Source organism: Mus caroli, chromosome 2 (assembly GCF_900094665.2).
Source record: "Mus caroli chromosome 2, CAROLI_EIJ_v1.1, whole genome shotgun sequence".
Lineage (NCBI taxonomy): Eukaryota > Metazoa > Chordata > Mammalia > Rodentia > Muridae > Mus > Mus caroli.
Window position 1 is genome coordinate 138,429,033 of NC_034571.1, and position 23,616 is coordinate 138,452,648.

General features: G+C 45.0%; 1 protein-coding gene across 2 annotated transcripts in view; it reads right to left on the reverse strand.

Moving 5' to 3' along the window:
• Positions 1-9,745: 9,745 nt before the first annotated feature.
• Ralgapa2 (Ral GTPase activating protein catalytic alpha subunit 2) overlaps positions 9,746-23,616 on the reverse strand; it is a 269,644-nt gene continuing 255,773 nt past the window's right edge. The window contains exons 40-41 of one of the 2 annotated variants that reach the window (XM_029473906.1): positions 17,782-17,821; positions 9,746-14,615 (exon numbers count right to left, since the gene is read on the reverse strand). In XM_029473906.1, coding sequence (XP_029329766.1) covers positions 17,817-17,821 — 5 coding nt within the window. In that variant the 3' untranslated portion in view covers positions 9,746-14,615; positions 17,782-17,816. Of the gene's footprint in view, positions 14,616-17,781; positions 17,822-20,815; positions 22,061-23,616 lie in introns of those variants that run through there. The other variant, XM_029473907.1, reaches the window with a different exon arrangement.

Genomic DNA, 23,616 nt, shown 5'->3' on the forward strand with positions numbered 1-23,616 from the left:
TGGATTAGTGTTAATGCAGGAGGCAAGGTTGTTATAAAAGTGCCTTGGTACCAGGCATGGTGGCACATGCCTTTAATCCCAGCATTTGGGAGGAGGCAGGCAGATCTCTGAGTTTAAAGCCAGCCTGGTCTACAGAGCAAGTTCCAATATAGCCAGGATGAAACAGAGAAACCCTGTCTCAAAAACAAAACTAAACAAAACATCAACAAAAGTGCCTTGGTCTCATGCTCTTTCTTGCTGGCTCTCTATCTTCAGTAGAATGATATAGTAGGAAGGCTCTTGGTATTCCCAAGGGAACAAGGACTTCCAGGATCCAGAATCTGTAAGACAATAAACACCTATTCACTGTAAACAGACCAGCCTGTGGTATTTTGTCATAGCAGCGCAAAACAGATGAAGTAGGGGGAAACCATGACACACTGCTGTAGACTCTTAATTTGTGTTGCTGACCACAGACTCACTGCATCAGCACCATGTGGGAGCCAGTCTGAAGAGCAGGAAGAACTGCAGACTTCACCTTGGACTTGTACCACATTAGAACCTAAATGTGAACAGGGTGGCAGGAAGCCTGCGCTGATGTTGATATTGACATCATGCTGGGTTTAGAGTGAATTGTTGCCCATGACCTAGTTATTCCAGTTTGGGTGAACAGTAGGTTTGAACTGAGAAGAGCTGGTGTCTTGAAATCGTTATCAGGGGTCACTACCTCTAACTAATGATCTATCTGTAACCTTATTTGCAGCTCAACTTTAGTGCGGCCTAGTCTGAGGCCTTCGCGGGAGTGACTGAGTTCTCACAAGTACTCTACACGGTTGCATTGAGGACACAGGAGGCCCTACAAGAGACAGGCTCTTACCTGACTGTACTGTGCAAAGAGAGAAATCCGAGGTGGCAGAAGTCTTAGTACGGGAGAAATCATATGGATGGTGAAACGCATTCTGTCCTCTTGCCAAGGGACTGGGACATGCACAGTTCTAATCCCTAATCAGGTGTCAAATGACTTGCCTCCCTCCTAGGGAGAGAAAAGTTGTCTCCTATCTCAAACATAAGAGAAACTTCTTTCCAAAAATCTTGTAAATGCAAGTATCTGATATTCATGAGACAACCAGATACATTCAGTACTCCAACTGCAACAAAAGCTCTCACACTTGCATAATCCCAAACTTGTAGATTCTGTCTTATTTTTGGCACTGCTTTAGTAGGCTGCAGATGCAAAGCAGAAGAGAAATGTAGTGGCATGTCTAACCCACAGCACAGGGGCCGACCCCTCTGAGCTGGCTTTCTACGCTACTTCTATCTGGCTCTTTCCTTTCCATTTTGGTTCTAAAAGCACTTGGTGTGGAAATCACACATTACTATACACCTGCAGGCTAGTTAACAAGCCATTCTAGAACCCTGACAACCAATGTGAATGAGGGCTGGGTTGGGGAAAAAAAATCCCTAAGCAAAGCAGGTCTGAAGGGCAGCAGAATGATACAGACACATTTCCGTTCATCACTTCTAAGCAAGTCCAGACTCTTGACACTCAAGATATAGAAACTTCATTTGTTTCATAAAGGATTTTGTATGTATCTCAGGCTGGCCTTGAACTCACAGAAATCCTCTTGCTTCAGCCTCAGAAGTCCTGGGGTTACAGTCTTATGCCACCACACCTGGCTAGAAACTTTAAAGAAAATATAGTGTGCCTGTCAGTTTGTTGTTGCTGTGACAAATATGTGAGAACAACTATTTGAAGGGAGTGAATGTTGTTTGGGCTCATGACATCAGAGGTTACAGTCCACAAGGCAGATCTTCATGGTTGATGGGAATAGTTGAACCACACTGCTCACCTTATGGTGGCCAGGAAGCAGAGACACACAGAGAGAGGTGTGGGGAAGACATACTCTTCACTGACATGGTTCCCCCAGAGATTCACATTCTCTAGTTATGCCCTACTTCCAAAAGTTTCCACCACCTCCCAAAATATAGTGATCACCTGGGGACCAAGCCTTCAACACAGCAGCCTATAGAAGACATTTAATATTCGAATCACTGATCAGAGTGTTTGTCTAGTAGGGCAAGGCTCAGTATTTGATTTCCAGAAAAACTCCTCTCCCCACTCTCAACAATAATGAAACTTTATGCTTCAAGGAACATGCCACAACTGTAGTTTCTGAAATATTCCTTTCTCTTTCAATGTGAAGGACTTTACAAACTCATATATAAAGGGATGACTTTCTTTCCCTGCATGTTGTGCCTGATGAGATTCTCATCATCTTGTCTCTACTGTGGCTTTAGGCACATTATTAGTACTCTCTGATCATTTTATTATTGATAAAATGATGAAAAGGTAGCATTTGCAATGTCCAAGGTATTGGACATTGATAATATTCTCTACTTGTACCATACCTTTTGAATAACCATTCTGCACTTAGATAACCTCCCACCTAATGAGTCCAGCCTCTCCAAGGCACAATTCCCAAACTTTCCTTTCTAGCCTCCTTTGCAGCTAGGTTCTGTTAGAAGGTTATAGAAAATAGACTAGGCATGAACATCAATGCTCAATGAAGAGGAGCAATGTCATGCTTGGATTAAGAATGTCTGACCTCTGATCAGATGAACCATGAGACATAGATCCACAAGAGGAATGCCAAGGAGGTGGAATCAAGTGCTGTTTATGTTAGGGAGAGACAGAAAGGGATTTTTCTCTCAGAGGTGGCCATCATAAGATTCGGTATCATGAAATGACCTGCCTGGTAAGACAATTTTAGTGTTCCTGAATATTTTAGCCCCCACATCTTACCATATGACCCTCCTAGATATAAGGTAACTAGGAGCCTTTAATTAAATGATGCCTCCAGTTCAGCTGGCCATATTGTATCTGTCTGTCACTAGGTACCTGCCATGGATGTTGTTAAGATTAAATGAGTTGTATATATAAATATATGTATGTATATATGTATATGTATGTATGTAATATATGTATGTATGTAAATATATATATGTATATATACATATATTTATATATACAACTATACAAATATATAAATGGCTATATTCTGAACATGCTGATCTGATCTCAGAAGCTAAATGATATTGGGTTTAGATAGTAATCTGATAAAAATCAAATTAGTTATTCAGGTCAAGTCCTAGCAAGAATTCAAGACTTTTGCTTTTTTTCGAGTTTTATTTTTTGTTGTTGTTAATTAAAATTTCACATGATACTAATGCATTTGGTACAGGTAAAATACTTCTTTACACGCATCCCATTGTGAAATAAAGTCCATACAGTACTTCTCTCAATAAGACTGAATGGATTTCTGTGAATGCTTCCTTAAAATGTAGTAGAAGTAACACTGTTTGGCTGCTAAGTGAGGTCAGGAATGGCCATGCATCTTCTGCCTCCTCTGTCTTGGCCTCAATTCCACACCATGAGAAAGTCCAAGACAGACTAAACTGGGATCCCAGTCAAGATTGAGAATCAACCGTGGGCATGGGAGGGAACAGGACTCCAGCTCCTTTCAACCCCTCATGACTTTGGCTTGAGAAAGTCCAGCTAAGAGCAGCCTAGACAAGCTTACTCACTCCCTGGAACCTTGAAGGAGAAAAGTAACAGGATGGCTGCTCTTTGAAAATGCTGAGTTTTGGAGGTGACTCACTATATCACAAATTCCTGGTACTTGAACAGTTCTCTCTGGCCTTTCAGGATGCTGGGCGTGAGCTTTTCTACTTGGTCATTACCTCAGCCCTGTGTAGGAAGTATCAAGCTCCATCTTCACGTTGTGTGTGATGAGCATGATGTCAACCACTTCATGCTAGATCGTGTGAATTTTCTTCTAGACATAAACCAGAACCCAGGCCTCTGGGCCCCTAGTATGGGTACCCTTTTCCTGTGGTCTAGGTCCAGAGGATGAGGCTACACTATACCCCACCAGAGACTTTGAACTATTGTTAGAATGTACTGCTGTGTGTAAATGTGTCCTCTACATTATCTTGCATTCAGCTCCAAAACAACCAGTGTCCTAGTTTCTATGTTGTTATCCATGGTATTAAGTGTGCTTATATAGCTATGACCATGTACCAACAAATCACCCCAAAACTCAGTGGTTGAGAACAGTAGCTGTTATTCATCACACCTAATTATTTATGTGGGCCAGGAATCAGGAGAAGCTGGGCATGGGTGGCGCATCTCTGCAATCCCAGTGCCCAGAGCTGCTGAGGCAGGACGTTTTGTTCAGTCAAGTCAACCTGGGTTATGTAGTTACGACTGTTACAAACCAAGAAATACAAGTAACTAAATTGCACACTTGGTTGAGGGCTGGAGAGATGGCTCAGTGGTTTAGAGCACTGGCTGCACTTCTGGAGGACCTGAGTTCAGTTTCTAACACTGACACAATAACTTGCAAAGATCTATAACTCCAATTCTAGGGGTTCCAATGCCAACTTCTGACCTCCATGGGCACCAGACATGCGATGCACAGATGTACATAATGGCAAAATATTCATAAATATAACATAAAATAAATAAATCCATTTTTTTAAACTAAGGGGAGGAAAGAAGTTACAGTTATCTGTCAAAGATGTCTGTTTTCAGGTGTAAGGCTGATGATGTTAAGGGGTGGCAGACTTCTGATCTGGCTTCCTCATATGGCCTCCAGTCTCCACAGCACTGCTGGTGTGTCCTTATAGCATGGTAGCATTCCCAGAGCAAGCTACTCAAAAGGCCAAGAAGGAGACTGTAATGCCCTTGTCACCTAATCTTGAAAGGCACAGAACCGTTATATTGGTCCCACAGATTAACTCTCCATCAGTGTGGGAACAACCACACAAGACAGACATCACTATCAGGAAATGATTACCCTTGGAGGTCACCTTATAGAGTAAGTACCATATTCAGTATGATTATTCTAAGGACAAGCAAGGAGATGGGGCAGAATGTTAGAGACTCAAGAGCTCAAGGCCATAGTGTTTGTTGTTTATAATAAAGGTTTAAGCTGGGTAGTGGTGGTGCATATATTTAATCCCAGTACTTGGGAGGCTGAGGCAGGTATATCTCTGTGTGTTTGAGGCCAGCCTGGTCTATAAAGTGAGTTCCAGGACAGCCAGGGCCACACAGAGAAATCCTATCTCAGAGGAAAAAAGAAGAGGTAGAAATGGAGGTGTATTTTGATGCATAATGTTACTATCTTCAAATGAGCAGATGTTGGTTTGTAACACTTAACTATATAGCTAGGTTCACTTGACTGTGAACTCAAAATCCTCCTGCCTCAGTAACTCTGGGTGCTGGGATGTTGCCGTGGAAGTATGGGGTATAGGGTAGACAAACCAACCCTGAAGCCTTATTTTCTTTGGTCAGCAAACCCTAACCCTAACGTAATGGCTGAAAAGTTTTCTGTAAAGTGTCTTGCCTTTACATTCCCCCCCCCAAAGTTGATGGGTAATATTAATTCTCTTGTACAGACATGGAAAGTTATAAGTCCTTACTTCACTTTAAAAATATAACCACTAAATTGGTTTTATATAATTTAAAAATGATCAACTAGTTTACCAGGGATAAAATAATGGTCTTAGCTTGAGGTGTTATGGCTTGAATATGAACCACCCCATCTGTGTGTTAGAGGTTTGGTTTCTTTAGAAGTGATTGTGTCCTGAGTATTCTGACCTTGTTCCCCAGCGTGAGCCTGCTTCCTGGCTTATGGATAGTGGCTGTCCGCTTACCCTCTTTACAAGGTTCTTCTTGCTTTTTTCCCTCATCTTCTGCAAAATGCGAGATCACACTTAGGGCCTTGGCATAAGGCACTTCCTACAGTAGACTCATCCCACCATGGGAGCCCCACTCACCCTCATTAATTCATCCAAATCTATGAACCTTCCTAGATTCTGCCTCCAGATTCCATGACAATGGAGGTTATGATTTTAATGTATGAACCTGGGGGTTGAACATGAAGTCTATAATAAGTATGCATACTCTAACCAATGTGTTACTTTCCATTACTGCAAGAAACTATCTGAGTTAGTCAAGCTTAAAACATACGTTTTCAGGCTGGGCATTGTGGCTCACACCTTTTATCCTACACTTCTAAAGTAGAAGCAGGCGGATTTCTGTTACGTTTGAGGCTAGCCTGGTCTTCATAGATAGGTTCTGGCCAGCCAGAGCAACATAGATAAGGCTCTGTATCAAAACAAAACCACATCGAAAAACCAAAAAAACAAAAACAAAAACAAAACAAAACCACAAACAAACTCAATGGACTGGTTTACTTTGGCTCATGATTTTCAAGGGTTTGGTCCAAGACTGGCTAACCTTATTGCCCTTGAGCTGTGGAAAGGCAGCTCATCGTGGTGAGAGCATGTGGAGAAACTCGAAGTCTCTCACCTCATGATGAGGAAGTGGGGGGGAAAAGGAGGAAAGAGATCATGGTCTCACAGTCCCCTTTGAGGGCATGTATTCAGTGAACTAAAACTTCCCCAGAAGCCCCATCTTAAAGCTTCAACCACAGCCTAACATCATGAGCTGGGAACCTAGCTTTTGACCCAAAAGCCTTTGCAGCACATTCCAGATCTAAGCTGTAATATTGGCTTATTTCAGTTTTGGAAATTTATCCACAAAAATAAAATCAGCCACATGCCAGGGTCTAAGTGTGATGGCACTTGCTGCAGGAGTAGTCTTACAGGGAACACTGGAGACCACCATAATGTTCACCTGTGGCCAAGGAAATTAAATTCCATATGGAGGAATAATATGCAATCAGTCTGCATGATGAATTAGAGGCATGTGCACCATGACATAGTAAATCTTTTTGTTGTTGTTTGTTCTTTGTTTTTTTGAGACAGGGTTTCTCTGTGTAGCTCTGACTGTCCTGGAACACACCATGTAGATCAGGCTGGCCTTGAACTCACAGGGATCCACCTGCATCTGGCATGCATCACCATCACACAGCAACATGGTAATTCGTATAAGAACATTAGAGTAACATTTTTTTTTTTTTGCTGTTTTTGTACAAAATAAAAGATGGCATTTTTGTGGGTTTGTATGAATCTGGAGAGAAAGCGTTCAGAAAGAATTTGTTTAATAACCTGCTTACCATTTTCAGGGAGAGGGGAGTTGAGATGGAGTGAAAATAGGAGAAAATGTATAGCGTATCCAGGGTATCATGTATCCACACTATCCTTTCATTATGATCTCAGTGATGTTAAGTGAATAAACAAATCTTCCTTGATTAAGAAGTTCTTGTTCAAGTCTTCCTACTGCCATCTGTCTTTGGCTTTTCCTGAAATGAAGGTGACAAAATGTTCCCAAAGGAAAGCTAGTGTGGTCACCATTTCTGAGGTGCAAGGAAGACAGAATGGGTTGCAGTGCTTAGGAGGAGAACTGGCGAGAAATGTGCTGCAGAGGCGCAGTATCTCCGAGGGAGGGAGGGGGTGTCTCACAGAGGCCCTCAGGTCCCACTTAGCCTGGCAGCGCTTCTTGGGGAATATTGATCAAAAGTGCTCACCTCTATCATCCGAGGAGCATAATGCAGTCTGTGAGTATTCATGGAAAAAAGCTTTTCTTGGCCAGGCTATTTTCTGAAGTCAAAAAGATCCTTTCAGGATCCGTAATAGCCATCCCTCCACACTTCACACCCTCAGTGAAAAGCACACTCCAATTTTCAGACCCTAGGACCCCACGCCAAGGAGGAGGCTGCCGAGCGGGACCTATTCATGTAAAATAGTCTGTCAAACTCAATGAGCATTTTGCCTGAGGGAGAGGGAGGGATACATTTAAGATTAAAAATTCCATCTGGACATACAGGAAAAGACACCCTTGTCTCTGAGATCAATTCAGGCATCTGCTCTTTTTTAATGGAACTTTCAGTCATATATATAATATAGCCATTATCGAAGGCAGCATATTGGTGTGACAGTAAATCTGTGTTGTTGTTGTTTTTTTTTTTTTAAATGTCTGACAAGTATTTTCTAGTTTCTCTGACTTTGGCAGAATTATATACATTAGTTTTTTAAATTTACCTGTCTATTTGCTTGCTTGCTTGCTTGTGCACGCACACACACACACACACACACACACACCCTTCTTTCTCTACTACTGGGAACCAAACCAGGACCAGGACCTCATGCATGCTTGGCAAGTGTTTTATCACATATAGCACAGCAACTTAACTTAAACCCTTACCTTTCTCATATTATACAACCTAATTTAGGCTAGTAGGGACTTATGTATTAAAATATTTTTCTTGTAGAGTTCAAACCACCAAAAAGAAAGAAGGAAAGAAACAAACAAAAACATGATACAATTTGAGCAGATTCTTTTCAGTGACTCTCTAGCAGGGGTGTCATTTCCCATGAGTCTCTGCTGAGGTGTTGCTGGTCAGCTCCTGTGGAGCACAGGTGAAAACACCTTTGGGCAGGGAGTGTGCCATAAACACACATGGCCTTCTGCAGTTGGGCCATCAGCTATGCTGGAGAGACGCTACAGCATGTGGAAAACCCAACCCTTGGAAGCAAGTCACTCCACTTGCTGGCGGTCCCTGGGGTGTTCAAGAACCTTGGTGTGTCTTTACCATTGTTCCCTTGAATTCTTACCTGTAAATGCTCTTAGGAGACAATCACAACCGTGATGGATCAAATGGTAGCAAGTACTAAACACCATGTGGCTTTTTGACTCTAGAAGGTGGGAATGAACTTCCAGGGTGTGGCTGATGTACCTGGGCATTGCACCAAGCCTGTCTTGGTACCAGATCTTTCTTTTCAAAGTCTATCTTTTTTTTTTTTTTTTTTTTTTTCAGTTAAGGCCTGTGCAATCTGTCTTTCCAGGAAAGTGCTATTCTGGCTTCTGAATTCCCAGTAGAGGCTCTTTTTGTACATGACAGAGAGGTCATATTTCTGGTAAACCAGACCCTCCCAGGGCCAAAACCTTGCTGTGTTCAGCCTGGTTCCTAAGACAGTGACTCAAGGTCGTCTCAGATGTGGTCTTAGGAACACCCTCACAGTGGTCAAACTACAGCAGGCATGTGAAAACTACACTGTCCAAGAAACAGTCTATGGACTGGTTAAGGACAGTTATTGGTGCTGACCAGAGGTGTCACTAAGATGTGGGCACCTGGAGACAGCTCCTGGCTAGAGCCCCAGTCAGGTGTGTGTGAGAGCCAGTGAGGCAACGTCTTCAGGTCTCTTTTTTGTTTTTCTTTTCTTTCTTTTCTTAAACAGCTGAGGGGATGGAGGACACGGTGGGTGTTCCCAGCTGTAGACCAGGGTGCTAAGGAACCATGTATGTAGAGAAGTACTTTCTGATCTTTTCTCACAACCCCCATGGGTTTTGTTTTGTTGAAAATGAAATGCAATTAAAACCGCATCCATTCGTAGGAAGAAGAGCAAGTGAGAATAGCACTCCTTAATATAAATGTTTCTATTAAATGTCCTTGGCTTAAATGACACACACACAGCGCCACACACTGCATGTGTGTATAGCAGTAAACACTGTAAGTGTGGTTATCTTCTCACTAGGAAATATTCTATTTGAGGAAACAGGGAAGAAACAGGCTTTTATTTGCCCTGGAATACAACAAAACCAAACCCCTATGACTGCATTCTTCTAATGATGGTCCTTTCCATCGGAAGCTGGACTCTATGACATGGTCTGAGACTCCATGGGGGTGTTGATGAGGGTTTTTGAAGATGACTCAATCTCTTAGAGGAAACATGGTGACTTAGAATCAACCAACCTCTTCCCATCTTTTTGCTATAAATAAGAAAGTAATCTTTATGAGACAATAGTGACAACAGCCTTTATGTTTCAAGTGTTCATTTCCATATCTGAAAGGCATCCCAATATGACCCCAGAGGAACACTCCCTGTGAATTCTGGAAGGCCATCTGCCAAGCTGAAAGGTTAGCAAGAGGGAGGAACTCAGCTCCAAGGAGCAGGTGTAGAGCGGTGGCCACCCATCTCCACAGACACATTCAGACTGCCTTCAGTACCATCAATGGGGCTCCTCTGGCTCCCCAAATGATCCTTGGGCATCCATCACCTTCTGGGTAGCTTGAGGGATGCAGATGCTTTAGTTCTATTCTGGGAGGAAGTGAGGCAGGAGTCTGAATCCTTAGTGGAGCCTAAATGATTCAGAAGGCAGAGAAGTACTGCTTCTGGTTCGCAGAACTTGTGTTGTTCCTAGAAGGGACTATCTACGTGAGCTCTTGATTATCAGTTAAGTTAAAAAGAATTCAGGTCAATTCAGGTTCTGCTTTGCACTTGACACCCCAGGACACCAACATGTTCTGTAAGTAATGGGTACTCAGCAAGCATTGGCTACAGAAACAAGTGAACAAACTTGTTTACAAACTTGGTTATTCAGCATTCTGAGAATTCACTACTGTCTGGACCATGGAGTGGTCTCAGAGACCATGGGATAGGATGCAGTGTGATTGCTGAAGTCCCGAGGGAGGAAATATCAATACCTGACTTCAGCCACAATAGAAGTACTCCAAATTACATGTTGCAAAATATGTAATTTTTACAAAGTCCTCAAATACTCTTTACTCCTTAGGGCAGGGACTCTAGCTAGTACAGGAGGCTGCCTAGAAAAGACAGAGCAGGGGGCAAAGGTCCTTGTGAGGCTATACACCAGTTGTAGAAACAGACCATCCTGGCCTTCTCATGCCTTATTTAAAGACTGGATGAGTCTAAGTAGGTAAGAAGACAGATGGAGGACAGGGTGTTTTGAGGAACCACATATGCAGAGAAGGTTGTGACCATCAGAGGCTGCAGGTCCTCTGGCAGCTGGATGTTAGCATTCCATACTATGAACCAGGAAGGAATTCTACAGGAGCACATGTAAGCTCTCTGAATGGGATCAACTACCATATTGGACACTTCTGTTGGCTTTGGTTTACAGAATGCTTTTGAATAGCTTTGTTCAAGAAAAAAAAATCAAATCGGTATTTTTATTAGATGGTGTGATAAACTTTTATTTTCTACAGACTATGAGAATGTCAGAAACATGTAGCACCTAGGTGCCGTGTTTCTCACCCCTCAACTCATCACGGTCAATCAGAACAAAAAAGAGCAAGCTGGAGTTGAGTGGCACCATTATGGAGCTAAGTGTTTTCCCAGCATGGCTGCCTTTATGGAGTGTGTCCCTAGTGCACATGTACACTCCTGACAAGGGGGGCAAGGTTTGGAGGTTCACCCAACCACGCCCCTCAGAACAACTTAGTTGTGCAGCACTGGGAAGTTAAATAACAAGAGACCTCAGAACAATCAAATGACATGCTATAACTTAATTTATCATCTCTATCAAATGTCCCCCTATTTACACATACTAAATATTGTAGACCTGAAACTAAGGAAATGTCTGCTTACGGCGTACGTCATATACATAGAACTGAGTACAAATACAAGCATGGGTGTCTCTGGGCGAGCTTCCCTTAGATGTGACATCCCCTTCGGTAAGTATGGAGTGGTACAGCTACATGTAAGACACACAGGAAGGTTTAGCGGGTTCATCAAACCTCCACCACAGGTCAGTGGAGAAAAGGAAGGGACACCTGAGGACAGTCAGGAAGACAGGGTTTGCATGGCTCTCGGGAGCTCTGTGATCTCCTAATAAGGCTAAGGGTCCTACTAAACAGCATATGGCAGAGTCAGAGTCCATTCCTGCGGCTCTCAAGACCTGCCAGCGTGGCTGCTGAGGACTCTGGGAGTCACTCACCAGGCTACATTTCTTTTCTTCAGTCTGCTGAAGGTCTGGATATTTTAAAACATCCAAGTTTTGTGGGGTTACTTTTTTATTTTTATTTTTACAGCATGAAAGTCTAATCAACAAGACTATAAACATCAGTTTCCCTCTTTATGGATATCAGGAAGTCAGCATGTAGAGAAGGGTGGGTACTGGCCAGGCCCTGCAGGAACCCAGAGAGTCTTACCACACTTTGTGGTAATTAGGGACACCTTTATCACAGATGGCTGACCTACTAATACTAATGTGACAAGTGGCTCTTGGGTCTCACCAGATGAGTGACCCTTAGCCATTTTGCTAAAAGACATTTATTATGAAAACACAATATTTGCTTTTCTAACTGACAAAAGGAAACACCAAACTTGATCATTTCAATTTTCTACCCTAAATAACAAGAGCTGCTGGATGCAATCAAACATGGCTGCCAGAGTCCCCAGTCTCCAGCTCTTAGGTCTCTAACCAGAGTTATTACCAACCCAAGACCCATGGACTAAATAAATAAGTAAAACATAAACAGGCATAAACTGCTGCTGTCAACCTGGGTGTGGGGTTGGTAAAATCATTAGGTTACAAGAAGTTCAAATTATTTGCTACCTCCAATTGAATTTCTCACTCCAAGTCTGAGGGCTTGTGGAAGCAAATGAAATTATGAAGAGACATCTGTGAGTTAAACAGGACCTCTGGGACCTGGGTTGTGGCCCTGGGTTCTGTTACGACTGAAAAAGAGGAAAATGAAAGACTTGCAAAATGGCAGGAATTTCACCACAGGGGTTTATGGGGCTGAAGAGAAGTGTTCCCGCAGAAGGGACTTTATGACCAGTGCTGCAGGGGCCTTTAGTGCCAGGACTTGGGAAGCGCTTTCTGCAGGAGCCAAGTCTGGGTACTTTGTAAACACCAAAGTAACAGATCAATAATAGAAGTCTGAGCAATACTGGCCACACACACAGAGAGAGAGAGAGAGAGAGAGAGAGAGAGAGAGAGAGAGAGAGAGAAGAATCAAGGTTTCACTGACACAATGGGAAATGTCATGACAGCCTATTTCCTTTCTATCACCATCAACCTCCAATAAGTGAACATCCTGGTCCCCAAGAAGACAGCACACAGGGCCCCTTTTCTGCTTTGCAATGCCCTGCCCTCTCTGACCTTGGTGCTTCTGTCTGTGGGCCTGGCATGAGAGGCTGCTGTATTCCCTTCACAGCAGGAGGACGGGGTCTCCCTGCAGTGGGAAGGTGTTCCTAGAACACTCTCAGAATTCTTACTCACTATACAAGACTGAATATGGCTTCTGGCTCCATTCTTTTTTCTTCCAAGGTTAGTAGCAGCCAAATCAGTTCTGTAGTAGATATAAAAGGCTGGCTTCTCTGGGAATGGACACTGATGAGGTGGGTAAGCAGGCTGAGAGAAGTGAAAGCAGGCTAGGTGTGAGATCAGAAGGCAGAGGAAGGTAGAGAGGTGGCCACAGCCAGGACACTCTCCCATGCCTGAGCCCCTTGAGTCTATCCTCTATGGCTGCTTTCCTGCTTTGAGTGAAGGGCTCATCTAGATATGTGCACTGGGAATGGCGTCATATAGCAGGACCATGCAGCACAGGAAGGTCTCTGCTGCATTTTCTGTTTTGCTCTCAAGTAGAGCAGGGAGGGAAGCAAAACTGGAGCTGTGAGACAGCGCCAGGACAGAAGCATGGGTGTGTGTGTGTGTGTGTGTGACCACACAGAAGTCTTCCCTGGGAATGCTTAGTTGCCGGATTCTAAGGTCCAAGATGGTCATGTCCAGTAAGGGGCACATTTAGCTCCTTCCTTCCTTCCCATCCCTAAAAGGCACAACACACCTTTCTTAGAGTCAATATATAAAATTTGATGTGTGTGTGTGTGTGTGTGTGTGTGTGTGTGTGTGTGTGTGTGTGTGTAAGGATCAAATCTACTGCCTGGAATCTGTACCCTAAAACTCATGTGACAAGTACTGTTTCTGAGGCCTGTCTTGGACTCTGAACAGCAGTCAGGAAGAAGACTGCAGATGAGCTTTCAGGAGCACTGGACACAATGGGGATGTTGGGTCAGCCCTGGAGCTGGAGCAGGCACTAATCATGTGTATTGATGTGTGTGGTGCTGGGCTAGGCAGGGCTGGGCAAGGGTGCTATCCATCTGCTTAGTGCTCTCATGTGGATACTCCCATATTTTCATGCATGGTCACTCCCCCTGCCCCCTGCCCTCTGCTTGCTCTGTGTGGGAACATCACCTGAAAGAACTCTATGTTGTCAGGAGAATCTTAAGTCAGTGGGGCCTCAGCTCCAGGTGGAAAAGGTTCAATGGTGAAGGTGAAACTTCCTGTGGGAGAAGACTCTGGGGACAGCCAGTTTCCATAATGATGAAATTTTGAGTAAACTATAAATCCTAACATGAGGATTAGCAAAATCAGTATGGAGGAAATTCCTCCAACAATTACACAGTTATTTTGTCAGCCCTTTTGGGAATCAAGCTTGGGAGTATAAATGAAAGGAAAATGATTCGTCGATACAGACAAGTGCCCTTTGCCCCTTCCCCGTGGGCCCCAAACCTTTTGCTACTGTATTCTGCCTAGAGACTTCAGACTTCTCCATTGCCCATATGACAACAGGTTTGTTCCTGGTTGATGGTGACTTTCTTTTCTTCTTCTGATACCCAAGGCTTGGTTGGTGAGATTCCAAGACAAGAGGGACACAGCCTTGCTTGAAGGTTCCACACAAACTAGATTGCCTCTGACCTTGGGGGCCAAACCACAGGGAGGCTTGCTACATGTGCTGGCACAGTGGCAGGTTCCCGAAGTCTAGATTTTGAGGGTTCTGCAGAAATCAGGGGAAATCTGTGCCTTTCTTCCACATGGAGGATTTTCTTGGGGTCCATACTCAGGCTGGAGGTCAAGACCCCTGCAAAGGAAGCAGAGAAAGGCCACATTACAGAGGCCAGTGAGAATCTCTGGCCACACACTCCAGAAGTACATACAGTGCTCAGAAGACAGGGAACTTGATCACTGGGAAATGGGTCTGAAGTCCTCCCTGCCAATAGTGTGCCTGGCAAGGATGTTTGTTGAATGTGCTACTCCTCTTAGTGTTTGTCCTAGGTTCTTCTACAAGATAAAAGAAACTACAGACTGTGGGTCTTTGGTATAAAAATCAGCCTTTCCAGCTAGTACAGAAGTAAGGAATGAAGAGAAAGGCCTCAGATTGCAGCACACTGGAGTGAAGGCCAGGAAGGAGCCCTGGGCAGAGTCAATGGCAATGCTGTGTTTCTGGGATCCTAGCATGTTTACATTTTGATATTTCACACGAGCTACTACTCACTTATTCCCTAAAGGGCCTAAGACTAGAGGTCACGGCTAAATTGCTTGTCTGAATGAGTCCAGATGAGCATGCAGCTATTTGGCACTAGAGGGAACAAGGAATAAAATTAAAACTCGCAGCTCTGCACTCTTCCCATCCCCAGGGTGGCTGTCTAGGAGCTCTGAGGAATACAAGAATGTCTGCTGCAACACTCAGCCACTGTTGCGGTGTCACTGGCCTCCCGAGGGCCTCTCTGCGAATGAGAGGATCCTTTCGTCACCCTCCCCCTTGTAATATATTTTTAAATGCTCTAAGCTTCCCTGAGTGGCCCCTGCCTAGAACAAACCTCAAAAGCAGGACTCCTGCAGTCTCCTCCCTATGGGCTTCTCCTCTTGAACTTTGAAACTGTCATTGCTAGTGTTGGAAATTTATTTAGGTTATTTTGTTCATTTGTTTATACGTTTTCTGGCCTTGTCCTATGCTTTCTGGGAAGAGCTTCTGAAATGAATACTTAAACTTCTCTTGACCCATGGAGACGCTCTATCCCATGCACACTATGGGTTTTCACTTCCAGATTCCACAGACAGACTTTCCCTCTCCCTCCCTTCTAGGCTCCATGGGGCTGGTGGACAGAGAGGTCCAGGACCCTTTTCCTATTGGTTTCCTCATCAGAAACAGGCTACTAAGGGTGGGGTTAGCTCAGCTGTAGAACACTTGCTTAGCATGCATGAAGCCCTGAGTCCCAGCATTGCAAAAATACAAAACCCAGGTTGCCTTACACAATGGCAACAGAATGCAGCTAGATGTGGCCATCCAAAGATCAGCGTTGTTTTTAAATGTGCATTGATTTTGCTTATACACATGTCTGTGTGCTGCTTGGTGCCCACAACTAAAGACAGTTGTAAGTTGCCATGTGGGTGCTGAGAATTAAGGCCTGATATGAAAGAGCAGTTAGTGCTCTTCACTGCTGAGCATCTCTGCAGCCGCCAGCAAGGATCGGGTTTTTAAGGATGTCTCTCCCTCTCCTAGTTGTTGTGAGTGAGCAGGAGCAGCTGTTTGAGGGGCAAAAGGTGGTGGGGGAAACCTGATTGAACCTCACAGAGGATTTTGGTTTGAAATGCCACCCACTCTGATTACGTCAGTTAGAATTAGAAGCCAAAAAGGGGAGAAAAAAAAAAGCATGTCAGTAAATGCTTAAAGATAGTAGGCAAAGGGATGAACCACTTGCTCATGCTTGGTCAGAGCCAAACATTTTAGTCCGTATCCTGATCCCCCTCTACCAAGGAAGATTAGGATAGTTGGGTCACAGTTTGAGCTCCTACAGATGGACAGAGTAGTGTCAGCTGTCCCACTGAGCAAACCTAAGCCAGCATTTCAAAGCTCTGCAAACAAGAGGCTTGTACACCTAAAGGTAGAGAGTACACCAGATTCCAGTGTACCCATGACTCATGCATTCCTTCAGTCTTTGACTTTCTGCTGGCACACCTTCATCCTGCAGTGGCTCCCCTGTGCCCACTGATGCTCCCCATGATGGATGCAAAGGCAGTAGCTGCAGAATGCATTGGTGAATCTCAAAGGATAAGGATTGCCTTCCTGATACAGTGCCTATGCTTGCAAGCTGCAGATAGTACTGCCCCAGCTTGGTCTCTGCTGGAGATGGAAGCTGTGGCTTACTCAAAGGACATTTGGACTCTATTTTACCTCTGCCACGCTGGGTGCATGGGAGAGGGGCCTCTAAATAGAAATCTTTGCCGCTAAGTTCCTACTGGGAAGGGTCCTTACGATTCTGTCTCACCCTTTCTGACTAGAGAAGTTGTCTGTAGCTCCTATCACCTCTGGGGCTGACGTAAGTTAGCCACTGGGACCACTCTAAAGCCATGGCTAAGAAGAAGAGAAAGGGTAGCTGGGCTAGAGGAATCATGGCAGGCTGCTGGGTTACAGAGGTGTCCTGGGTAAGCTACTTCTACTTGTGTTGAGACCACCATAGGAACATTCATGATTAATAAATGACAGCTTTCTCTTTTGAGTGGATTTATCATAGGTGCTATCCAAGCATCTCCTGCCTGTGAAGCAGAGAACCAGTACAGCCAGGCCATACTGGAGAGTTGCTACCCAGTTCTGCAGTGGTGGCTGTCATCCATCTGAGCTATCTGTGCTGGGTCAGGATCCCGGAGCCAGGACAGAAAGGTCATGCTGTGAGGTCACACCTGCCACCTCAGCTTGTTCTCAGGGTCCTAGACTGTGGATCCAGGGGTTTGCCACCCTCTTCCCTCGCCCAGCTTTTGTCTGCTTCTTCCTCCAGCTGCTCTATTCAGCAGCCTTCCTTGATGACCTGCCCTCCCTGGGTGGAGGCCTTGGCCTTTGGACGCCTCTGCTAAGGCAAGCAGTCAAAGGTTAGGCCAGCACGTGCCTCATCTTATCGGCTCATCTCAACATCCTGCTTCTCCAGGCTTGGCCAATAACAACACCAACAAAAAAAGCCCTGTACCCATGGCTCCCTGCAGCCCCCCCACACAAAGAGGAGGTGACAAAGACATTTTCCACGATGGCAGGTGTTGGTGTCAGATTCCACCCAGAGTGTACTTGCAGAAGAAAGACAGGCAGAGCTGGGCTCCACAGGCAGCACAGACATGTAGGGGCAGGAGAGTGGGCAGGGCCCCTCGGGAGGAGACAGTAAGCAGGCAAGGCTGAGGCCAAAGAAGGAGGAGAACTGGTATGTAAAAGTCAACTAAGGGTTTGGCAGGGGTGGGGGACCCACCAAAGGCAGTCTTACCTTGCTCAAGCATCGCAATGAGACCAGTATGTATTTTAATCTGAAGGGAGAAAAGATAAAAATCCCATGAATGAGAGGGTGGCACGCCCCCAGCTGCAGCTTCATAATGATCCCGTCGCACTAGTCCTAAAGCCTCGTGCATCATTCCTGAACGTTCACTTCGATACTCACTCGATGGGATCAAAAGCCAGTTGGTGCTGTGCTTATAGCTGAGCCCTCAGAAGCATGTGGACTTGAGGGAAGATCTCAGCTTTTGATTCCTTATGACAGGTCCCTACCACCCGCTCCACACCATCTTACTCCCTATATATCCACATGCAGCCTGCTTTTGCTTTCAGAAAGCAGTTCTCTACCCCACCCTCCCTTCCCTAACTCTCCTGAATTCTAGATTAGCTAGGCCCCTATTGAGGGGCACAAAACATTGTGCACACTGCTATAACTGTAAACTCAGACTTTCTGATGATCTCATCTGCCAAGGTTGGCACAGCAATTGGACATTTTTTCTAACACCATTTGGGCATTCTTTCTTTTACTCCTCTCTGAAGGAAGTATGTGTGTACTTCTATGAAGTTTGATTTTCTAAGCTATTAAAGAACACTCAGGCCCCAAGTTTTGAGTACGTGGGCTGGGAAGCCAGGATCCTTAACCAGCCCTGGATGACCAAATGGCAGTTTCTTGTCCTACTATGACTTGGCTTCTTCTCCATGTGAGGGCATGAGCAGCTCTGTCTGGGCTAAGAACCTAGTAGGTCCTTTGACATTAATGCAATTTTCTAGATTTCTTATTTTTGCAGTGTGCCATACTGCAGGGCTCCACTTCATCTAATGGAAGACGGCAAGCAGAGAGTGCCTGTGTGCATGGGTCTACCTTGAGTGGAGAGCCTCAGGTTTTTAGAGCCACGTCCCTGATGCCCTCCCAAGTGAGAAGAGGCTCTTTATGACAGGGATCCTTGATCTCACTCTCCTGCCGCCACCCCCCACCCCCCAGCCCTGGTTATGCTATGCATACAGGCCCTTGATTGGTGGAAACCCAGAAAGCAGATGGTGCACTAACAATGGAAGACTTGTTTGTAATTGCTGATGAGGACTGGTCTGCTCCTCTCCTGAGGGTCCCCAGACACAGCCTAGTGTGGTGTGCTGGCCCACAAAGACTATCTCAGTAACTGCCAATCCATGGTTGAATTAAGGCAATGCATAGGCCGAGGCAGTTGGAGGCTGCCTTGATTATTCCATAGGGCTCAGATGTCACCTGCTCTTGACATGCAGGCAGGACTCTTGAAGAGTGAGCTCCCAGTTGCTGGGACCAGGGAATAGGCTGTAGCTTCTTAGTACACTAAACAATCCCTGGGGTTAGCATACATACTGCTGGAAGAGTCTAGAAGAGAAAGCACTGAGCTTGAAGATAAAAAATGAGAAGAGACTGGGGAGGGGAGCACACAATGCCTGGGAGGAAAGAGGCACAAATTATGATCTTTTCCATCTTTCTTTTCATCAACTGTGTCCAGCTGATACGTTCTGAGTAGCATTATAGGCCATAGTAATGGATACAACAAACAAAAGCCTTTGCTTTGGGGGCTGTAGCGGATAGTAGGGGAGGTAGAGCACACAAATAAGTGGGCACATGCATGTCTGTGGTATCTAAAGGAGAGTCAAGTTAGGAAAGGAAAGTCTTGAGAGGCTCCATGGTGACTCGAGAGAAGCTGTATGGCAGGGTTACAGTGTGTCTTGGATGAGAAGACATGCCTGGACATCAGTGGTGCTGGGACATCAACAGCCAGTTCCTTTTCATGTAGAAGAGATTCCTGGAGAGAACCCTTCACAGTCTACCTCAGACACTAAGCAGCACGGGTGGAGTCAGCTGGGAGCTCATACACAAGAATTTGAGCCTGGAGAAGAATCCAGAGGCCATTTCCAGAGAAGTGTTTTGCTTTTTAGACTTGCGTTGTGTGACTTTATTATTCTGGATATCAACAAGGGTTATCTTTCTTTAATTCAGAAATAACCAAGTACGGTTGGAGAGTTGTATTCTCTGCAGTTCAGCCTGGGTTGCTATTTGAGAGCTTGTCAGTTTTTTGTAGGGCATGTTTTTCTCAGCCGCAAAGGAGTACAGTTTGAAGCAAGCTTCTTTTGAGGAAAGCCTACTGTCCAGCATCCAGCATTGACACCTGGGGTAAATGTGGGCCCCGGGCAGACAAAATGCATGGCTGCCTCTCCCTATATCCTTGTTACTGAACAGTCAGTGTGGAAATGATTAACTGGTTCAAGATAATTAGGAAAAAGAATGATTTTGAGAGTTGGCATGGGTGAGGGATAAGGCTGAACCAGGGTTCCAGCTTTAGGCAAGTGCTAACTATTCTCCCAGCAGGAAGGCAGGCAGAGGAGGATCAGAGCCCTGACTGGGTTATTCAGACCCCTTGGAATGGCTCTGAGGAAGGGAACAGGTGCAGGCAGTGGATGGGGAAGCCTGCACATGCAACTCAACACTGGCAGACCAAGACCGGTGGGGATTTGCCAGCCTAATTAACATCTCCAAATGGCCAAGGATGGCTTCCAGTATTCCCAATCCAGCAGCAGTGGCTATGTCCTGGCTCCAGTCCTGGCACTAGGGTTGGCTTCCCCTGCTTGGTTGTTGGTCTTGCCCATCAACTTTGGTTCTGAATCAGAAAGCCAGGACAGCTGGACCAACAAGCATGGGGAGAGAAGAAAGCACCTGAACTGTGCACTGTGTGCAGGCACACTTGTGTGAGGGACTTAGCAAACAGTTGGGACATTAAGAGAAACTGCTGGCAATTTTCTTCTTGCCCAAATATTATGTGAGTTTAGGAACTCAACGTACACATGAATGAAATTATCCAAGTATACTCATGCTAATAAAATAACTTTTAAAAACACAATAAATGCAAAGCTAGAGAGGTGGCACAGTAGTTAAGAGCACTGACTGCTCATTCAGAGGTCCTGAGTTCAATTCCCAGCAACCACATGGTGGCTCACAATATCTGTAATGGGATCCGATACCCTCTTCTGGTGTGTCTGAAGACAGCGACAGTGTACTCATATAAATAAAATAAGCAAATAAATCTTTAAAAAAAACACGATAAATGTTACAGCATGAAGGAACTTTGAAAACATGTTATATGAAAGACGTCAAGTCATCATATCACCTGGTTGCATTTATATGTCTCAAATAGGTAGAGGCAGAGAAATGAAGGGGGACTAGTGGTTTCACAGGACTGAGGGTAAGGTTTGTCGAAAGAATGAAGACTATGAATGTGTTTTATTTGATTTCTAGGGGAAATGAAACATTCTAGAATTAGTCTATGGAGACAGTTGTACAATCTATGAAAATACTAAAAGTATCAATTGTTTACTTTACATAATTTGTATGATATGCAAATTATATCTCAGTACAACTCCCCCCTCCCTTTTTAAAATTTTCTTTTTTTCCTTTGTGTGGTGGAGATTGAAGCCAGTGTACATGGTGGTTAAGTATTTACCACTGAATTACACTTCCCTCCCAGTTTAGGAAACAAGGCAGAGCAGGCCAGGAAGTGGTCTGGGACTACTCTGTGCTCTCCGTTCCAAAAGCAGCACCAGAATGACTTCCAGATTTAGGGAGAAAACCCACCTGGGGGCCCAGGAAGAGGGGGGCAGCACAGCGATGAGGCCACATGGATGTCACCAACAGCCTCTGAGCTGAGCCACTCTACTGACTTCACAGCACCCTCAAAGCAAGAACACTTCCTTCAGGTGACACACTACTTCTAGTGCCAAGGCTGTCTCTAAGATGTCCTATAACTTGAGTTCAGCTTTCTTAAAACAACTCAAGAGTGGCCTGTTGAGAGAGGGGCTAGGAATGTTCTCCCTCTGTGCTCCCTGGGTTTGGTGTCTGTCACGTATGACTGTATTTTTTAATTTCCTGACAAACAACAGCTTTTTAAAAAAGTAGCAGTTAGGTGTGTGGACATTTCTGGGGTAGCATGTGAGTCCTAATATGTTCGGAAAGATCCAAGGAAACGTCAGAGCAGTGGTGGAACTCCGTAGCAGTTTTATTGATAGAAGCAGCCCCTTTGGAGCTGGGGTGGGACTGGGGATATAGTCCTGTGACGGGTTACTTACTCAAAGTGTATGAAGACACAAGCAAACAGGACACTCGTGCTGTCCTTAGACAGTCAGGAGGCAGTGTGGGCCTGGGATCAAGGCACTGTCTACTGGAGCTCCTGCCACGCAGTGTGGGCCTGGGATCAAGGCACTGTCTACTGGAGCTCCGGCCATGCACTCTGCTGAAGTTGGGAGCACACAATAACTCAGTTCACGTTAGTTACGTTTCTCAGGTGTGAGGGTCAAAGGAGGAGAGCATTTGCTACTGGTACCACAAGTTGCCCAGGCCATAAACCCAACAAATTAGTCCTTTCTGCCTTTGAGGGGACAATAAAAGGATTCCCCTTGGTCACATGTCTGCTTACTCCTGTGGATTTGTTCCAACACAGTGGGTACCCAAAGGCAGGGACCCTGAATGGGTCAAGAAGGAGTCTTGTCTGGGACAGAAAGACCTAAGTGCCAAGGGCTCAAGGGATCCTCTCATTTCAGTCTCTCACGGAGCTGGGCCTGCAGGCTTGTACCACCACGTGAGGCTTTTTGAGTGAGACAGGACTACAAGAATCACTTCCTGCTCCTCGGGTCACTCAGACTCATCCCCCATTGTCTTTTCTTGCTTAGCAGTGAGGAGCTCCTGAAGGCTAATTCCTTCTCTCCTACCGGGGAGGTAGCCTCAAGGAAGGCAGGGCACCTTTCTGCTTTGCCCACTTCTATGCCTCTCCTATTAAGTCCTAGGATACTCTTCTGAGGGTGGAGTGACTGTCTAAAACCCTGCCCTGTGGGTTTGTGAGATGTGAGGAATGACCCGGCTGTCGTGTGGTCTGACTAGCTGCAGGAGAGGTGTGGGTACCACCAGGATTCTAAGCTGGCCAGATCTTCAATACCTCGTTGTGGCCTCCAGCAGGTTGGGGGGACACAGGTAGGTGAAGTTCATCTGGGATTTTATCATTTTATATTCTTTAAGTGGTGAAAAAAACAAACAGGCTTTTGGTTATTCTTTCTCTTCCATAATGCTGCGAACTTTCTTATATGCCAAGAATTCAACATTGGCCATATTAATGCTGTAAATTCCCTCCCCTTCCACCTACCTGTCCTCTTGCAATATTGATTGGCATGTTTCCCCATTTAAAAAATTTTCTTTCCACTCAGCATTCTGTGGGGTTTTAAGAGCAAATTTACAGGTTTTTTCCCCTGGGTGTCACCCTGAATGTCCCTGGAAAGGATAGCACAAAACATTCCGTCTATCCAACTGCATACTCTAATGCCAGCACAAGAGTTTCATTTGGCTTTGCTTTAGTTTGCTCTTTGCTAAGTGGAAATCCGAGCAAAATCATTGAGTCTTCCAGGAAGCCTCAGCTGCTAAGGCTGCACATGGACCACCTGCAAGGACAGATTGACATGAAGGCCACAACTGCCATTGACAAAGAATGTGAGCCTGGGCTGTCCCAAACCCTGGGCTTGTCTCAGTAAAAGTGTAAAGGTTATTTTGAATAAGCTTTAATTGAGGTTCATTTCCAAAACTCTGTCTGAGAAAGATTCTTGGTACCTGCTTGCCATCCCTTGGTAACTGCTTCAGTGTCCCCTGAGCCATAATTAGCAGTTAGGCGGGAAAGATATGCCACCTGCACATAAAATCCTGGAAGGAAGCGGGATTGAGTGGCTACAGTATCTCATAAGAAGGAGGCGGGATTGAGTGGCTACAGTATCTCATAAGAAGGAGGCGGGATTGAGTGGCTACAGT